This window comes from Watersipora subatra, chromosome 4 (assembly GCF_963576615.1).
Source record: "Watersipora subatra chromosome 4, tzWatSuba1.1, whole genome shotgun sequence".
Classification (NCBI taxonomy): Eukaryota; Metazoa; Bryozoa; class Gymnolaemata; order Cheilostomatida; family Watersiporidae; genus Watersipora; species Watersipora subatra.
The window spans coordinates 25,263,900-25,284,528 of NC_088711.1; the positions used below are offsets into that span (position 1 = coordinate 25,263,900).

Below are 20,629 nucleotides of genomic sequence, written 5' to 3' on the forward strand. Positions count from 1 at the left end.
TGATAAAATCAATGCATGAGGAGACATCATTCATATCATTTACAAAATCATGTTTCGAAGATTGTATGTAGTATTGTTTAGAACATTTATTATCCTTTGACTAATTTAAACACCTGGTATACAGATCTTGTTATTTATAAAGGACACTTCCCTATGGCATCTTATTTTCAAAGTACTGCTCTAAGGTAAGTTCTTTCAGCAATCTATATAAAATATATCACGTTTTGAAAGCTGTTCTTTCTTCATTGCTTCCCTTACAGGTTAAAGCTCTCCAAACTTGTTTGGACTTTTTTCGTTAATTTTGTTAACTGTGAATTTAATGCTGTTGCATTATTGAGACAATATTGTACTTTTTAGCGAGATTTCTATCTGACAACCTCTTTCGGGAGGTGGTCAGATATACAGACCTTACGGCAAGGTAGAATTGATGACGACAAAGACACTTGTCAGCTGAGCATGAAGAAATAAGTTTTTCATTAGGAGTCATCAGGTTTTAAACCTTTGGTTTCTCTCTGCCAAACACCAATTAGGTCCAAAAAAAGACAAGTTTGAAAAAATGTGAAAGATAGGCTTTGTCAGCATATTCAGCTAGATCCATGACTTGTTGACCGTTTACAGTTCTTCTTTGCATGCTTCCCACAGGGCGCCAAGTGAGGGTCTGACCCTTGTTAATCTGAGCAATGTTATATCTTGTATATGAGGAGTGCTACATTAGCCATTTATTTCATAGAATCCCATGTGAAGTTAAAGTGTTGAAGTGAAGAAGTGAGTTTTGACTTTCGTCAGACCAGACTCGCTCTCTCGACAAGAAGGAAATAGTATTCAGCAGGCAGGAAAAATCGAGACATTCTAGCATTTCTGTCGGGGTGCAATGGCTGACTAATAGATATGTATGTTTGCCCTTGACCAGTAGATGCTGTCACGGTGCAGTGTCACTCTTATTCATCGTTTTTTTACGTCATAAAGCCATTTGCACATGCACTCAGGCCTGCCAACCCAAGAGTGAGGCAATGCTCGAGATTTGGTTTTGGGGCAATTGATGTATCAATGATAATATATATAAAATTGTGGAAAATGGGACAAAAATCTGGTGATTGCGTTAGTCTCACGCCCAATGCGTGAGAGTTGGCAGGTATGCATGCACTCGTTCACGAAAAAGTCGCCATATTTGTAGAAAACAATTGTTTATTCTTTTATTTAATAGTACTTTTTGGTGTTGTTTTGATACTAGAACAAAAAGAATGCAAACAAAAGCATCGTTTTCAAAAATTCATTGCAAAAGCTTCGTGTTTTTAACGATAAAACTGTCTATAAAGATGGCCGACAACGATAAAAATGGCGTCATGAAAAACGAAGGATAGCTCAGAGCTTTTACAGCTGTTGTTCTATGTTCTATAAGGGCATCTAGTTCACCTTCCCCACTTGAATGGGGTTAATGCTTTAGTTACATTTGGTCTAACCCATGCACAGGTGGCACCGGATTACATGGATTCTCAGTAGTAGCTGTTTGATATATTCTTGTCCTTTGCTAACTGTTTTACTATGGAATTTTTTGCTTGTTCTGATGGAGTTAATTCATGTCAAAAAGTCTTTGCTGATGTACACTCAATATTTTTGTCATAAAAGCTAGTTTCTGTCATAGTCAAGTTTTTTTGAAATCAGCAGAAAGTTCTACACAAGAATCAATGCATTTGAAAAACAAAAGCCATGTTGAATATTTTTTATTTTAGTGAAACCAGATGCAACAAAAAAATGCTATCGTTTTCGTAGTTTTACCAAAACGCAGACACCCATTCTCTAATATATAAATATTGTTATCAGAAATATCTGAAGCCCGATATTGAAGAACTTTACTGGCAGAAATACGTTTAGGTTGCTGTTAACATTTGTTCTTTTAATCCTTCCTAAATCAAAAATTAAACAAATTTGGAAATCGCGAAATTATGTATTATCAATGTTTTTATATAGATATTTCCGGCTATAAGATTTTCGGCAGAATGAACGATATGAGTGAGCTGATATCAAAGCTTTTCATAGCTAAAGTTTTTCGAGGCTAAAAATACCACTTGATATGACAAAAAATGTATAGCTGGTTCAGGAGTACGGGCCTGTCTTTGTATAAGCGCTGATATCCTCAGACCTCTGATTATCATGTATATATAAATTATTAGTAAATACTAGCAGGAACTTTCTAGAAGCTGAGTAAAGAAAGAAATGTATTAAATCAAACTATGAATTTATAGAAGATTGTATGACTCTATCAAGCACCTGGATTAGAGCAATTGATGTCTCAAAAAACAGTAGAAAAAAAATACAGCTCGACACTGAAACCATAATTTAAAATGGCCGCTTGCAGAACTTCATTTTTCCTTATAATAAATACATTGTCGACAATTAAAATCATGTATAAATTCTATTGACATGCCATAAAATGTAGACAAAGATTCATAGAGCCTGCGTGAGAGGCTCGGGCAAGCTGAGTGAGTTAAGACGACGTGATAAATATCATACATGTAAATATCAAAGTATACGTAATAAAAACAGTCTGTGACTATTTACGTTTAGAAAATAGACTAGACATTTTAGTGGGCGCTGACTTCTCCATAAACTTGTTGAGCATGCCCTTGCTGTTACGGGGAGACAAAGGAGAGCCTGGAGGAACAGCAGCACCGATAGCCTGAGTGTGCACACTTTGTGCTCCCAACCTGCTATTGCTGCAACATGAGAAAGCAACATTTCATTAGTACTCTGGCAGCTGAGCATTATAAGCATATTAGCTGTGCCTCCCGGCGTTGCCCGGGTATTAAAAATCAGCTTATAAACAATGAGAAGTGATGAGATTTGCTTACCACCTGCTGGCAGGCAACTCTCCAGCAAGTGGCAGGCCATTGCCAAATTGCCTGGCACATTGCCAATGGAAAATTCCACTAACCTAGTTAGTAAGCTTCAAATGCCGGTAGGCATTGACATTGCATCAGCATTGTTGCCCAGCTAGGCTATTCTAATAATAGCTATAGCCGGCATGCAGACAGACATAGGACATAGGACACACGGACATACTTCGAGAAATATATATATAGATTTGTGCACTCTAGTAACATAAGCAACAGAACTACTGTAGTATCTGACGTATTTATGAACAATAAATCGTTAAAAAAGTAAATATACATGTATATTTAAAAACAGAATAAACTAACAAAAAACAATTGAGTAAATCAAAATGACTAATAGAACCACTTCATAGAACTACTCATAAAACTACATACTTCGCGGAACTATTTCATAGAACGACTTCATAGAACTGCTTCATAGAACTACTTCCTAGAACTACTTCACATAACTGCAACTTAACTTTGCTCACAAGCATGTAGTGAAATGGCTACAAATTTCCCTAATAGCCTCGGTTCAACAGGATGTCTTAATTGAAAAAAATGTAAACTATTACTAAGTGTTCTAATCAACACGCCGTGTCGATATTGGTTGGAGAATAAACAACCCTATCAGCAATACTAACAGCGAATTTTATAGAAACTGAAAATTGAGCAAAAGTATGATAAGATTGTAAAATATAAACTACTCAGAACATATACGTATAAAACACTAGGCTTAGTTTGTGAAGTATTGCAATGGTCTGAAGATCAAGCATGAACTGGTATGTAAGAATACAATGGTATCTCTTACAATAACCCAGAGTACAGCTGTCAGTTTTGTACTAGTGACTAAACTTGCATACAGCTGGTGAGATCAGTCGATGACCTCAAGGTCAAACCTCCTTTGTATGACAAGAGCAGTTGTGTGTTGAAGTTATTTTTTAAAGAATACTACGTATTTTGCTTAATTTGTTACACAAATCAAAAACTTAATGATAAATACTTCAGGTAATCTTTACTATAATATATAAATCTCAAAGTCTGTCATTATCTGTTCAGATGTCTGTACAGTTACAGCTATTAAAACCCTGGAATGAAAAGCATGCAATGCTCTGGATTTGAACTCACGGAGATTGCAAAGGAAGGTTTCTAACCACGCATTTAACCACTGAGCTACACAGTCCATACAATTTCATCGCTCTGATGACATACCATAGACCCTTTTCTCGATTGCACACGCTAAATGACGTAATAATTGATATATTGGCCCCATGGGTTACGATGCCACTGTCATAAAATATTTTTCACCTAACTATGAAACGCGATGCTTTTTCGTCCTCGCAATACTAGGGCGATTTTTTCCCGTCAAATGATATTAAAATTTGGTAATTGTTACTGATTACAACGAAATAACAACAATGTTGATAAGCTATTTCGCCGCTCAGTTCTCAGTACAGCGTTATCCGTTATGGTAAAATTGGATTCGCAAACCAATAAGTGATTAAACTTTACTTTGAAGTTTACTAAAATACATACTAAAACCTCCTTCAAGTATGTGTTTAGTAAGCTAAATTCATTTACCGTAAGTTAGATTCAGCGTTTATATTACACATCTGTCTTGAAGGTAAGAACTCTGCATGTTGTACATAGTAATGTTACATCTGCTTGCAGATCATAACCACAAAATGCACTAAAGTTATTGTAGGTAACTATAGTTATTAAGGTTAACATATTGTTTTGTTACTATTCTTTAATGATGACGATTTTGATGATTTTACCAAGAGGTGATCGCATTAGACAATTACTATGGGTTTTTATACCAGTCCATACGTCTATACGATATTTTCGCCTTATGATGCCTCACCACTGAAATGAACTAAAATCATATAATTGTATACCAAATAATTTTTCATTGTAATCGTAGCAAAACAGACTAAATTTAACCATTACTTGCTAATGATTTCACAATTGCATTTAAACACCTTTAAAGTTTTATTTTCCCTCCTAATTTATTTTAACAAAACACTTCTTTTATGATATGAAATGTAAAAACTACAGTTGTTAGAAAAAGTTTTAAAACCTTTACAGTTACTTTATTTTTTCTCTTAATTCATTTGAACTGCACACAAAAACAGGTTTTTCTTGATATGAAGTTTAAAAGTTAGAAGTGTAAAGGTGGTATATGTTAAATAAAAATAAATTTTTTGTTCAGACGTTTTTATTACCCAACAACCTCTGGCATTCAGTAGTATTTACTATAATAAGAACTGTGTTCGTCTGACTGTGCGAAGCTACGGCATCAGCGTTAGTAAAAAAGATTGCCTTGCACAAGACTTGAACTCGGACCCACCGTTTTACAGGCCAGCGTTTTAATCAATAAACTACTCGGCCGCCGTACTACATCCCGGGATAATTACGCACATACTGATTACTCAAGACGATCTCTCACAGTGCACGGGACTTCCAAGAGTACTAGTTACATGTATTTATAGTATTAAAACAAAGGCATATATTAAACCATGTGAAAGCTTAATGTAGAAATCTCTACCAACTTACTTGGAGTTGTCTTCTCCTATTTTAGACTCCATGTCTTTAATCATGGACTGTATAAGAGCGGATCCCTCGAGCGCCAGTTCCTTGAGGTCCACCTGAAGAGCCTTGACACCAGGTAGAAAGGACTCCTTTAGAATGCGACTAGATACAACTGGTAGTAAACTATTAAGGAGAGAAATAGCGCTAGCCTGTGTAACCATCTCTGCTGAGCCTACCTTTCTACCACTCCGGGTTGAGGATATTTAAGAGGGGATAAGGCTTTACTAGCGCGTGTTTAGTCTGATTACAGTCTAGTAAATATAACACAGAACAGGAAATAAAGGCATGAGATGATTCAATGCTCGAACGGGTATCAGGGATAACTACATGCATGTACGCCAATTATTTCATAGAGCCACATCTGACTATCGATTTGAGAACCACTCTTTCAAACATGTGTTCACCTTGTGACATTATTCTCATTATCAAACTAAACAAAGTATTAAAAACTTTAATCAATGTGAAAATTGAGTTTACAAGTTTTCATGCAGTATAGAGGACAACTGAGAGTAGTAATATATATAGCCATATAACCATCAAATATTGTTTCAGTTTGTGATACAAGGAAATACTTGTCATGTAACTAAAAACTTTCTTTTATCTCGGAATACTTAAGCAACACCCGAAAATAAATTTAATTTTATGCAGAGCAGCGATGAACGTAAATCATTTTTCTGTACTCAAAGTTTTTTTTCTATTTTATAGAAAAACCTGCAGCGCAGATTTTTCTATAAAATACAAGACAATGTACAATTGGTACAATACAATGTACAATAGATATGTACAATACTTTATTGTACATATCTATCGTACATTGGCCATAAATAGGTACAATAGACAGCTACGACTGGTAGTTCTGTCACAGATATACAAGCTAGTTGGGGGTCTAGCAGGCCAGCCTCACAATTTAGAAGTTACTTGCTGGCAAGCCTGGTTCTATAGAGTGAGAGAATTAGTCTAAGTGAACAGCAACCCTACTAATACTAAACAACAGAGACAGAACTGCAATGTGCACAAATGGAGTCAGAAGATTAAAGAAGGATACAGCAGCAGGCAAGTGCACAGTACACGTCTATCAGTTTGAGGGCAATATCTCGTCTGCGTATTGTGTCTCCACACTGGTTGTTTTCTCTTGACCACTTAAAAAGGTGAGGAAGGACAACTACAATATAACAACACACAATTTAGATTACTTCCACAATTGATAGATAATTTACAAGCTTAAGTGATAATAGCCCATTTTTAGCAGTTGTTGTTTGTGAGCCTGTGACAAGAAAGATATCGTTTACATTATTGCATTATACATAACTCAGGAGTTGCCTAAGGTTTCGGGATAATGTTATTCCTGTGTGAAGCAATACTAATACAGTCTAATTACAGTTTTTGTCACTCTTTGAGTGTTCCATAGAGTCATTCATAGACATGCCGTGAGTGTTTTATAAAGTTATCCATAGCTCACACTTTGGGTGTTTCTATAAAGTCCTCTATAAATCATTTTGAGTGTTTAATAGAGTTATTCGTAGTTAACTTGCTGAATATTTTATAGACATATCCACAGATCTTCCTGAGAGTGTTTTATAGAATGATGCATAGCTTACACCTAGAGAGTGCCAATAGGAAGAACTTTGATATGAAAAAGAGTTGCCAGAGCTAAAGAGAGCTCATTCAGCTGTCATACTTTGTTAGCTAACAGCCAAGATTGCATGAGCACCAATTATTACAAATCAACTTATATCTACAATTAGCAGATCACAAGATATTCTCCACAGGGAATAATGATAAGCCAATATGCTGACACTTGTTACACTCCTGACACGCACTCTCTTCCACTAGGGATGCACCAGTTCAAGGATTTTCAGTCCATCAAATAGCAATTCTATTTCACCAGATGTTTACTCGAATTTTACTAATGAAAGTTTCAACAATTTTATTACCTAATTTTCACAATCAAAGCACATTTTCACTTAAAAATTACTGCTTACTAAGACATGATTAAGGTTTTTATATTTGTACAAAACACAATAACAAAAATATCAACTAGGGTTTATTGTATAAAGCTGTAAATTAAAATAAAAACACTAAATCTCAGAACAGCAAGCAGATCTAAGGCAGATTCAATACCAACAATCAATGGAACCAAACTGGCCATAGGTTGTTGCTACAGTAAGTACGCAGCGTGTGCATATCATCTTAGTCTTTTCTTGCCATTTGCTCAGATGAAATATCATGCTCAACGCATGTAGCAAAATGTTACTTGAGATTTCATAAGATTTCTGAATTCTTGTAACTTTTTAACAACAAGAAAACATTATTTGTTTTCTACGTATATGTAGATCTCCTTAATGTAGGATTGATATGTAAAGTTGAAAAAATTCTCACTTAAGTTTCTCGTCTCATTGCTTACTAAACTAGCAGGTTATGATTAGCAGAAAGATAGTTTGAAACACCATTTCTGTAATCAAGCACCCCGAAAGGGTCGTTGGTCTACACAACCTCAAAACGAAACAACATAATTATGAAACGCATGCCGGAATTTAGCAAGGACCTGAGAAATGCTCAAAAAACAAGATTGGATGTGTAATCCTAGAAAGGTTATAAAGCATGTGGAGCATTCTAAATAGAAACAGAGTAACTTCGTGTTTTACGTGGGAATAACAAACTCGAGACTTTGTAGTATCAGCCATTCGTAGTGTTTCCTTGCGGCATCCATACATTGACGATTTGGGTTATCAGCCCATCGAATCTAAGAAGGGACTGTCAATGTGTTGTCAGTATTTTAAGAGAGATGCATCGAAAAGCCCTCTTGATCGATGTCTCACTGCCGCCCTTTTAAACCATACCGCCTTAGTACGTCACCAAGCTCTCACTAGTAGAAGGTACAAAAATGGCATGGGAAATATTATTTACATAGTTAATATTGTTTTCTCCCAAGGAATAATTTAAGCACTTGTAACCCTGATGAATGCACTTCACCAGAAATCTTTAGCTATGACTAACATTTTAGCATGAAAATCCCAAAAGGCTGCGCTGTAAAGTAACAACTATGTGGTCGTTTTTCTCCTGAACTGGTTCTAGTCGGAACAGCAAAAACAAGAGGCAATATTGAGCGCATTTGAGAAGCTGTACAGCCCTAGTAACTACCAACTGCGAAGCGACCTTAAACGTTGATTTGACTCGCTTCATACAAGTCTTGAGAAACTAATTCGAAGATAAAGCAAAGCAACGGCAGCGCTAGAAATATGTCAGGTAAGCAGCTGAAATCCTACAGTTGGCATTCTAATTGTAAACTATTTATACAACTTCTCACAAATCAATCCATCGATCGACGATACATGAATAATTCCAGCTCCGCGGTATATTATAAAATCTAATAGAGTGAAGACGCATTCTGCTTTAGAAGTAAAAAAGTGGCTATGGATATACAAAGGTTTTTAGAATCGGCAGCATCAGAACTTGACGGCAGCATCTCTTGGCGTCGTACAAACAATATCCAGGAATGTAAGTGTCTAGCTTGAGTGCTTCATTTGCAAATTCAATCAGTTTTATCTTTGCACTCCCTCGGCTAACCTATGTTCAGATCATATGATGTATGTATATTGTATGTATAACACTCTATGTATGTACATGTATATTGTATGTATAACTTCTTATTTGGCATTCATTAGTAATCATCAACCAAACGATGTTTTCCATTATATGATAAAAGAAAAAAAAAATGCAAAGAACGAAAATCAGGAATTAGTGAATGAGTTGAACATGAGTGTTTTAAAATTGGTAATCTAACAGTATTGCGGAGGAGTTGGTATGGTGAATTGTAGGGTATGGTAACAGAAAGTTCATAAACTGAAACATATGATATTGGATGTAGTATGTTAGTGCCATGGAATAGATGACAGAAGTTAAGTAAATGGTCAAACTGTTATTACTATTATACTTTGTTAACGTTTACGTTAAACACTGTCTTTTTCTATAGATTGAGTTAGAGGAAATAAGCCCTGGTCATAGATAAAGTAACAATCACCAAGTTGTATACTGTAAGTCTGTTACAGCAGCATTCAGCTAGTCAGCCATAAATACAGCAATGGATAAACTCAGACCTTATATAATGCTATATACTTCATGAGAACTTCATCAAATAATGTTTCATCTAATTTTCTCCTCCAGATTGTTTCAATTGCAGTTATTTGCAGTAACGACTTGAGAGAATCAAGATCAAAATAGTAAACTAAAAGTTGATAGTGGTGGTGTTATGATAAAATGATAGCCGGATGTTAGCAATTGGTTGATTGTACAAGAAGTGTCATGGTTTAGGAGTTGCCACAAACCTTCAGATATCACACAGGCTTAATGAGAGGCAAAATGTGTAATACTAATTTGTAACATACATACAAATGGCTCCTTTTATTCCTTAATCTTGACATTAAAAATATTGCTGACTTGAGAACCTCCAGTTATAACTCCGACAAAAGAAAATGGTTATATCCCATTCTGCACATAGAAAGTTATATAAATTTAATAGAGTGAGCGATGGTGATATCCTTTATTATAAATTATTAAACTTTCTATGTTCATTTATGTTGCAGTAACATGATACTGTTATGCTTACTATTTCCTTTAGTTATCAAAATTTGGTTTTTCAGCCATGATTGTGAACAAATAACTTGTGATTATCGAAAATATATTCGTAGAAACAAAAAATCAACGGCGCCCATCACTTTGCTTTCTACACGAACGGTTCAGTAGTAGTATACACCTGTTCTAGCACTAGCCGTGTGATATTTCCGGTGATATTTTCTCTTATGGCAGTGTCAGTCATGAGGCAATCTTCCTGATTTTAAACATACCACCATAACAGCAGTAACTTATGACTCAGCTACATATAATTGTTGACTAATAATGGTGGACGAATTAATTGTAAGACCCTTTGACAAAGTGCAACTACAAGACATTCACTCAATTTATGTAAACGAATGCTTATCGTTTCAAGTCTCTCGTAAACTTTTGAAAGATGATTGCTGGTGTATGAATCAATACTGGTTCCAAGGAAAGACGATTGCTGTCAAATGAATCAATACTGGTTCCAAGGAAATGCATTTTCCATTAGGGTTGTATGCACAGCTTGAGTTCAAGTGTATGTACAGAGTACTTGCATATCATCAGATGCTAAAGGAAACCTGACAGCTGAGTTTGGAGAATGGGTGATGGAGTTGTATATACCCTATGCAGTGTTGGAGCTAATGGGAACCTTTGGAGCACTGGTTATTATCTCCACCATGCTCATGAGCAGCACGTAAGTGATCACCCCGCCTCATACATTTATGCTTTGCCTCCAAGATGAAACTAACCCATATGTGATAACTATCGACTAGTGCGTATGCGTGCTCAACTATTTTTAACCATTAAAACATCTAAACCTAGTAGTTGGCACATATGTTTTTTTTGTGATAGCTTCACTACATCAATAGGAAATAACACATATCTTCATATATGTTCAAAAAAATTTTTAATTTTTTTACCTGTAATTCATTTAAAGCACATAAGTTATATACTTTTTTATTATATAATTCAATACATCAGTCTTGGCTTTCGAATGAGCCTACATGCCTATGTGTATACAATACACAATACAATGTGTATATTCAATACACAAAGAATAATAGAACTATGAAAAATAGGGTGTCAAAAGTATGTCCTGCAATAAAAAAACACTTGGTTGCGGTTCCCACTATGTGATGTCATAATTATTATTTAGCCTTAGGTAGTTGATCCCTTGCGCTGCCATTGAGGCTGCGCTTTTCTGTGACAATCAGTGCTGTTAAACCCAGAGAGCGCTAATAAGAAACTAGGATTCTAGATAATCAACAATGCCCAGGGACCGTGCTAACGCCAGACCAATACAAACACATGTTCTGGGTTAATTAATTATGCTTCAATAAATATACTGTCATTGATAAAGGTAATGAAATCACATCTTGTGATTAAATTGTGACCCGCAGTTGCGTGGCTCTAGGACTATATGTTGATCACACTTTCGGAGATCATGCAATGCTTGAAATTAATTAGTCTCACTCATGCTCCTCAACATCACAATAAAAAGAGAGAGCTAGTGCATATTATCATCGGGCAAACATAGTATGGTGCTTGGAATCTGAGTTATTTAACATCGAAATAATCTGTACATGAAGAGCTAATGACACTGATTCCTTTGTCATCTTCATTAGTTCTCTGGAGTTGTCCTACCTTCGCCTGCCACTAGCGTCATTATCGTAGTTGATAAATATAAGCGGTAAGCAATAAAATAGGTGGTAAGAGCACACAACGCCGAATATGAAAATTGTTACGTCACAATTTTCGAGCCTATACCATTGAACATTTCTGCAGTAGAGCTCCGGGTAAATCCTAAAAACACCAACCAATGTCTATCTCACCATGTCAAACCATGGCTCATTCCAAAGCCAAGACTCTGATGCATTGAAGCATATGATAAAAAAGTATGTAATTTATGTGCTTTAAACAGTATTTGCTACATTTACAATTTGTGTTACATCTATGATTGGTGTTACATCTATGATTTGTGTGATATCTGTGGCATGAATTATATCTACTAGTACGCTTGTCAGACCCGTGCACTGTGAAAGATCATGATGAGTAATCAGTATATGGCTAATTGTTTCGTGAAGTAGTAAGGCGACCGGGTGGTGTAGTTGTAGCATGCCTGTCTTTGAATCTGACGCTCTGAACTCGTTTCCTGTGCAAGACAATCATTTTTCCTAACGCTTTTAGCATGGCTCCGAACAGATAGATGGATAGACAAACCCGGCTCTTATTATAGTAATGATGGTGTGAGTAACAACCGAGGCCAAAATTGCATCTACGGTCTGCACTACGTTTACATTCTGTAATAAAGTTTTAATCTGCTGCACACAACAGCATGTGCGGTAAAAATACCTAGTAAGACGAGAATATCAATGAGAACTGACTATAATTTTTAACCCAGATGATAATTGTTGCTGCAATAGATTTTAGTCAGCCAATAAAAAAGAATATGACAGAATTCAAGTTTTTAACCGGCCAATAACAAAGAATGAAACAAAATTCATGTTTTAATCAGCCAATAAAAAATAAAATTGAATTCTTATTTTAGTCGACCAGTAATAGATAATATAACAGAATTCTTGTTGTACATTACAGGTTTATCATGACATACAGAGTTTATTTATCCCTAGCAGCCATCATGGACATTTTCCTCCTGTACGTATTTGGTGGAAACTTGGTGATAAATGTACTGACCAGCCACAACACTGTTTATGAGTAAGTAGACTACTAACGCAGTAGAGCTAGAGGCGCTGCCAATCTTGATTGCATCGCTATATGTAGTCAATAAGCTATCAATTATGATACTGTATAAAAGATCAACAGTTCAGGCAACTCTCTGACCATATGAATGGTGCTGCTAATTACAGAGTGCTGCTCCAGTCTGACATCAGCTGCCGAGTTTATCATGTTTGCATCGGTCTCATGACTCACTTGAATGTCTGGCTCAACGTCAACCTTATGATAGAGCTATTTGTCATGCTGGTCTTCCCCATGAAGATGAACTCAGAAAGCAGCAAGGAGCGAGCACACTTCCTCTCACTTCTCTTGCTGGCAGTCCTCAGCATCCTCAACATGAACTACTTTTGGACGATTAAACAACAAAAGGTACTTACTCCTAATGACACCAGTCTAAACTACATTTAAAACTAGGTCAACATAAAATACTGTATAGGCAAGTTGTCTCTAGGAGCGATGTTGCCAAGTTGAGGATTACACCTTCACTAACTGGAGAACACTAGTCTCTACTGTTAATTTATAAAATTATTTAAGACGAACATATTGAAGCCCTTTCCTAGATGTCTAAAAATCAGTCAAACCACAGCATATAAAGTTACTTCATTTGTACATTTTATTTCATATGTCAAAAGCTTCCCATGTTAGAATGAACTTTATTATACAAATGCAATTCAGTTTGTTTAATTCGCTCCACAATATAAAAACTTTACGATAAATACTTCAAGCAATTACCGTAAAACCTCTAATTGAACGCCACCTCTAATTGAACGCCACCTCTATTTGAACGCCACCTCTATTTGAACGCCACCTTTATTTGACCGCCACTATGAGAGAAAGGTTGAAAAATAGAGCGTCACCCTCTATTTGAACGCCACTTCTATTTTATCGTCACTTTGATTATCTTTGATGTTTATGAACCCATAATATCAAGTGATCAGTAAAAAGGTTTTCACAAAATCATTTTAATAATGAATCGTTTACATTAATAACAATCAATTCTTTCATTGTCCAACTTCAAAGCTTTTTGTTTTTTTTTGTTAAAACTTTAAAAGCAATACCAGAGAAATAAGGAATAATTGTCTCAGGCTAATAGTAGTTTCTTGTTTAACGCGGTCTTGATACTTCGAAGAACATATATGGAAACAGGTTAAATGTATGATGGTAGATGAACTTTGAAAGCTACACAATAGAAATAATTATTATCTGGCTCAGGGTAATAGTGTTCCTTGTTTAAAGGTTGACTTGCAACAAAATTCACATTACAGTTATTTGATATGAAAAGATTCACCATGTCTTACTCTGTTGTGTTGTAGGTGCAAAATATGTGGAAAGGTGATTACAAGCTCTTAAAAGCTCAAAAATGAACAGAAAATCGCAGCCACACAAGACCGCCGTAGTTTGGATTCTCTTTCCAAAGCAGCTCAAATGTGACATAGTTGTGAGAGATGGTTTCTGTTTACACTTTCATGCAACCTCATTCGTCGAAATATTTTCACAAATATACTTCACGCATTCAATAAAGCCATGTCTATTGTTTTTACACGTCTGTTTTATCGTCATTGTAATGCTGTCACTTTTAGCAGTGATATCCTATAACTTACCGTAAAAATTCGTTCAATTTTTTAGCCTTAGCTTGAAGGAGTACATATCATTGTCTGATAATCATGATGAGCCTGTTGGTCACTTGTGATAATCGAAAAGTGCTGCAGAAATTATTTGCGAAGTATTGGGTCATATGATCAGATTACGACTTGCCAATTAGATCAAACCGAAACAAAACTGTAAAGTAGCGAGCATCTATATTTGACACAGGGTTTTCGGTAAAACTTGAAGTGTTTGTCATAAACCAGTGCTACGATGAGTTTTATATTGAGCTTTTTATTGGCCTTTCAGTTCACGTGAGAACATCACGTGACAAGACAATAACCAAATTTCATGGCTACGTCATCGAAATAAAGAGATTCCAATCTACGGCGGCTTTTCGTTTTTGAGCTTTTAAGAGCTTGTGATCACATTTCCACATATTTGGCACCTACAACACAACAGAGTAAGACATGGTGAATCTTTAGATACCAAATAACTGTAATGTGAATTTTATTGCAAGTCAACCTTTAATGCGGTCTTGATATTTCGATGTACATATATAAAAAAGCCGTTTACAAGTTTGGGCCAGAGGTTATGTTTAGTGAGCAAAACTTTTATGCATTGCATTTGTGCCAAATACGACACGTGAAAGTCTCGATCTGCTAAAAATTGTTTAAACGCTAATATTGACTAGTTCAGCAGTGCAAAAAAAGAGTTGAGGTCAGATGACATTGTGGAAGGTATTGGATAATCGGAAGATGTTCCTTCCATCAAAAGCAACAGCCAGAACGCAGCTATTCTAGCAAACGATGCAAATATTTTAGTTTAAAAAATGTGAATTTCTGTTTCTGCATGTAAGATAAGTATCGTTCGCTTATGTCACTTGTTCATGAATACATATTTGTAGCATGTGATAGATTACTATTATTATTATACTCGTATAACCTATAAATTTGCAGATTTATAGCATATTGTTTGATAGCATCATTGCGGTAATCTGATCTTACAATTAATTAAAGCTTGTAACTTCTATTGCACATAAAAAGCTAGTTTTGGTTGCAAACGGTAGCAAACATATCAATGAGTGTAATGAGTTTTATGCAAGATTGGTAAATATAAATATAAAATAAAAACACGTTTTCAAATGTAGAATGAAATAAAAATTGAAAGCTCTAACAAATTGCAAAGCAGAACAATGGCTGTAATATCATCGGAGATTAATTGCAAACAATAGATAACAGCTAGTAGAGATATATCTCGGCTTCCTAATGCAGCTTTATTTTTTATGTAGAAAATTACTCAACGGTGTCAAAAATTTTCAAAAAATTGATGTGAAGATCTTTGGTACTGTTTTTTTATAAGCTCTTGCGTTTAATCTGAGAAAACCTTAGCCTTCTTCCTTGTTTCACCGCTATCACCAATCTAACTAGCTTTTTGATATCCATAATTTAAAACTTGAAAGACAAGATAGAAAACAACATTTAATATTAAATGAGATCAGTAAAAGAAAGCTATGCGAAGAAAAACTGCACACATATGTACTGATTTCCAAACTTTGGACATGGTACGTTGGAAACTACTTCAAAGCTGCTGAATCGAGTATCTGATCAAATTTTACCATGTAGGGTGAACAATTGATAGGTTAAGCTGGTCATACGTTAGACATGACTGTATATCAAAATTACTCCTATATCACACGATGCTCACAGCGAGATCAGGAGCTACAGGTGTAGATACAATAGCAATTTTTTCAGCTACTTTAAAACTATATTAGCTAAATAAATTCTGGGCAGAAACGAAATACTGAACTAGAGCGCATTAGGTATAACTGCCGCTCGTCCACATGGAATCGGATAACGACTGACAAAATACAATTAAAACTTTAAAAGTCCAAACAGGAAGATGTAGTAAGCATCAACTAGATATTGTTTTGTGAAAAATACAGTCAAACTTCTACTTATGGTCACCTTAACATATGAAAGAATTTCAAACATACGATAGAAATTTCCCGTTTCTAGAAACATTCCTGTTTTGTTTGTAAAAGTGAAGTGATTGAAGGTGAAAATTACAAATAAAAGATAAAATACCAAATATAGAAGTAATATGATAAGTGAGGAAAGTTAGTTTAAAGCTGATGTAGTCCATGTCAGGGTAAGTTACTCCGCGAATCACTATCACCATAACCTACTTCTAAACTCTCTCTCCTGCATTGCCACAACAACCACAACAAGACCTTCTTACATCCGTCTCCAGGACAATATCTTGTTCTATTGATTCTTCTCTATTAATGTAGTTTTATATCTTTCTTATATAATACAATTGTCTTATTACTTTATGTAATTACCTACAGTATTTATTAAGGGGTCATCATAGGCTTTTGGGCTGTGTAATGGAGACAAATTTCAGTGAATTCTTATAAAAATATTAGGTGAATGCCCGACATTGCACAAGTAATACAAAATGTTTTCGCACCCAAAATTTCCTTTTTAATCAACATATACAACAAGAACCATTCTAACTTTTAAATGAAGGCGTTTGTTATTTCTTTGTGTGCTATTAATTCAATTAAGTTTATGCTATATATACATATATTTATAGCATTTTGGGTACGTCTGGACACATATATTAAAGATTGGTATTTGTAATATGTCCACAAGTATTCCACAGTATGGCAATGTGGCCACGTGCGAAGCGGTTAACTCGCTCGTCTGCGAAACCGGTGTTTCCAAGTTCAGTTCTGCTGCAGAGTGGTTAATTCATTCCTAGTAGTTTAAACATGCGAATTTTAATAGCTATAACTGGACATATGACAGACCAACAAACACTTGGATTATATACATGTATATGGATTTAGGCAAGCATATGACAGTTTCAACATATGAAGCAAGTCATGGAACAAATTAAATTCTTATGTAAAGGTTTGACTGTGAATGTAGAAAATCTTTTGTAAAATTAAGATTTGTCATCTCATTACAATCTGTTTTAGGAACCGCTTGGCATAGATCGTACAGAGATCTGTTATTTCGATGCAAGATTTCAACTGTTCGAGACCAAGATCTACCCTGTGATCGAGGTCGCCGTCGTTGGTATTATCCCCACACTTACATGGCTTGGTCTCTTTATATTTACAGCCAAGAAATTCTGTGAGTTGTTTAGATATTGAATTTGTGTAAGTTCATACTTTGGCAATTATGAGCTAATAGCCGAGACTACCGCCACTCCTTTTTGTATATGCAGATAAGCAAGGTTCGACAAGCCCAGGCGGTCTGCTCATACCAACCAGAGAGTATTGGAGGATCAGCTACTCCATCAGCACGGTCTACTTGCTGGCTCACTTGCCTCGTGTCGCCTGGCTTGTTCAGCGCTTTGTGAACTATGTCAAGGACTCCATTCAGAATCCAGGTAGATTACTAAACTACATCCAGTTGTAAAAAGAACTTCAGATAGTAATTGCTTATAGATATTTTTCCATATGTTTTCAGTACTTGTCTGACAACTACAGCCTCTCATACTGTACGCTTGCAGGGATATCAACTCTGCAGGATTTCCACACAGAGCTTATAGATGGAAACCCTTTGTATAATCTTCCTGTGATTGTTGCCATGGCTATAAAGCTTCCCATCCTTGCAGCTGTCAGCAGTGCATTCAGGCAAGTACTCCCATATCAGCACATTTACTAGCACCTTTAAACCACTGGTTTCTAAAGACTACAGGTATAAAGGAGTGACAAGGTGGACTGATGTTCTGTGGCTATGCTAGTACCCATGTGATGTGCATGTGACAAGGTGGACTGATGTTCTGTGGCTATGCTAGTACCCATGTGATGTGCATGTGACAAGGTGGACTGATGTTCTGTGGCTATGCTAGTACCCATGTGATGTGCATGTGACAAGGTGGACTGATGTTCTGTGGCTATGCTAGTACCCATGTGATGTGCATGTGACAAGGTGGACTGATGTTTTGTGGCTATGCTAGTACCCATGTGATATGCATGTGACAAGGTAGACAGATGTTCGGTGGCTATGCTAGTACCCATGTGATGTGCATGTGACAAGGTGGACTGATGTTCTGTGGCTATGCTAGTACCCATGTGATGTGCAGTCAGCTAAACAAAGCTTCAGTATTCATTCAGAAAACAGCGTCGAGCAGTTCACGCTTTTAGAAAGCAACTTAGACGAGTTCTTATTACAGTACGGGCAGGAAATATACTTACTGGGACACGCAGTACTCTCACTGGATATTTAATACTTAGAATGTTCTCACAATTTATAGGCAATGTTACCATAAAAAACCAGTTTTTGCTAGCAATGATACACTTTGCATGTCTAAAACATTAAAAGAAAGCTGGACAAAGATGCATTTGTATTTATCCGGACATCACAATATTTGTTCTGAGCTAGTAACCCGGCGTCTACAGTTGGTAGTTATAACACACCACATGATTGGCTGTAAGTTGTTCACATTCGTAGATTATCTAATTCTATTGCTAGTGAAAGCTCGCATGCTTAAAAATGTTTGAACTGAAAATGAGAATATTCCAATAGTAAGTGTAATTTTACCTTTATGTGAACGCCCTACCGCCGTAATAAATATGATTGGTTCCAACAGCGCAATAACCTTAGAGGGTGGGACTGAAAATGACAACTTAAAATCTTGTCATATGTATTAGGACTCTTAAGGAAGCAGCACACACAGTAATCAATTGTTGCTTTGAATCAAATTCTCACACACTGACACAGCACGATTGAGTCTTCAATATTCCTTGTACAGTTGATGACACTGAACCAGAGGCTACAAGCTTCAAGTCATACTGTACATACATACAGTATGTACAGTACATATGTATAATACCAGTTGAATGCATTTAACTGAAGTGACTCAGCGTATGTCTATACACAGGAAAGAGTTGAGAAAGCTGAGCAGAAAGATATGCTGTTGCCCGAGCAAGAGATACAGCATAGCCCGAGCTCTTAACACTCCTTATAAACTCAGCAGCATGACCCTCATTCAAAACTCTAGCAGCGAATTCACACTGCCTACTTAGAATGACACGGCTGGTCAGCTATAGAGACTCACACACAGGACTCACACTGTGTATGTAGCAGTACGTCTCCTTTTAACTTCAATGGAATTATTACACTATAAGAATGGCATCATTAGCATGCAGACACCATCAGCGTATCTACAGGCCTATCAATTGATATCTCTATGAGTAAAATATTTAAACCGATTTAACATCTCAACAAGTAAAAGACAATTATAATTATAACTCGCCTAGACTAAGAACTAACTTCACAACATTAAACTAATGGATGCTACAAGAAGCTTACCATCCTCTCTGAACTGAGGCTCAACATTTGGTCCAATCCTGCTGAACGTGCTTATCATAGACATCAACATCAGTATGTCTCCAGTCTTCTCAATATGTTGGATGAGAGACAGCAACTCCGAGTAGACCCGATCCATTACCTATGGGGAAACAAGTTAAACAGCTCAGCTCCTTTGGGTTCAACATTGCTGCCTTTCAACTCTGTATTAGATGTATAGTATTGTTAAATGGTAAATAAACATAACTGGTAGCCATGGTGATGGGTAAAACTCTCTGTATTTCACTTATCTACCTCTATAACATAACAAGTGTAACTTGATAATCTACTATAAAGATGTTTATTTCCACATATCATAGTGGCAATAATCTGGAAAAAATGTTTTTCGTTTTTTCAACATAACTGTTTATCAGTATGAGAAGGCTTGGGAAATGATGTAAGAATATCCACATACTAGTCATAACTGGTTGCATTTCAGAATTTACAATCTAAAGCATATATACATTACGGCATACACGATGTATTGTAATGCAATAAACTAGTTGTAATAAATTACAAATCGGGAACCAGTTTGAATCAGAATAGGGAGGGAAATAAGATGAGCATTTACAGAATCGCTGATGACCAGAGAGGCAAGTCTCTAAAGAAAAATAAGAAGTCTGCACAGAAACAGACAGAAGACATCGGCAGTGTATTCAGGAGATGAAGTTGGGCAAAACAACCTGCTTTCCTAGACTTCCCTCACCAGCAGATCATTTACCTAGATATGCAAGTCAAGTATGATTACAACTTTACCTTCCTAGCCCCCTAGCTCCCTACCTCCTAGCTCCCTACCTCCTAGCTCCCTACTTCCTAGCTCCCTACTTCCTAGCTCCCTACTTCCTAACTCCCTACCTCCTAGCTCCCTAGTTCCTAGCTCCCTAC

At 36.1% G+C, this 20,629-nt stretch overlaps 2 protein-coding genes across 3 annotated transcripts in view; one reads left to right on the plus strand and one right to left on the minus strand.

Moving 5' to 3' along the window:
• Nucleotides 1-2,260: 2,260 nt before the first annotated feature.
• LOC137393187 (RAB11-binding protein RELCH homolog) overlaps nt 2,261-20,629 on the minus strand; it is a 48,847-nt gene continuing 30,478 nt past the window's right edge. For both annotated transcript variants that reach the window (XM_068079631.1, XM_068079630.1), the window contains 4 exons: nt 19,709-19,847; nt 6,508-6,624; nt 5,427-5,574; nt 2,261-2,714 (listed from right to left, as the gene is read on the minus strand). In XM_068079631.1, coding sequence (XP_067935732.1) covers nt 2,552-2,714; nt 5,427-5,574; nt 6,508-6,624; nt 19,709-19,847 — 567 coding nt within the window. In that variant the 3' untranslated portion in view covers nt 2,261-2,551. The remainder of the gene's footprint in view (nt 2,715-5,426; nt 5,575-6,507; nt 6,625-19,708; nt 19,848-20,629) is intronic.
• Nucleotides 8,876-19,422, plus strand: LOC137392954 (uncharacterized). Its single transcript, XM_068079318.1, has 8 exons — nt 8,876-8,960; nt 10,623-10,752; nt 12,654-12,773; nt 12,926-13,163; nt 17,365-17,521; nt 17,616-17,780; nt 17,904-18,027; nt 19,278-19,422. Exons 1-8 carry the CDS (start codon nt 8,876-8,878, stop codon nt 19,420-19,422), a joined length of 1,164 nt encoding a protein of 387 aa, XP_067935419.1.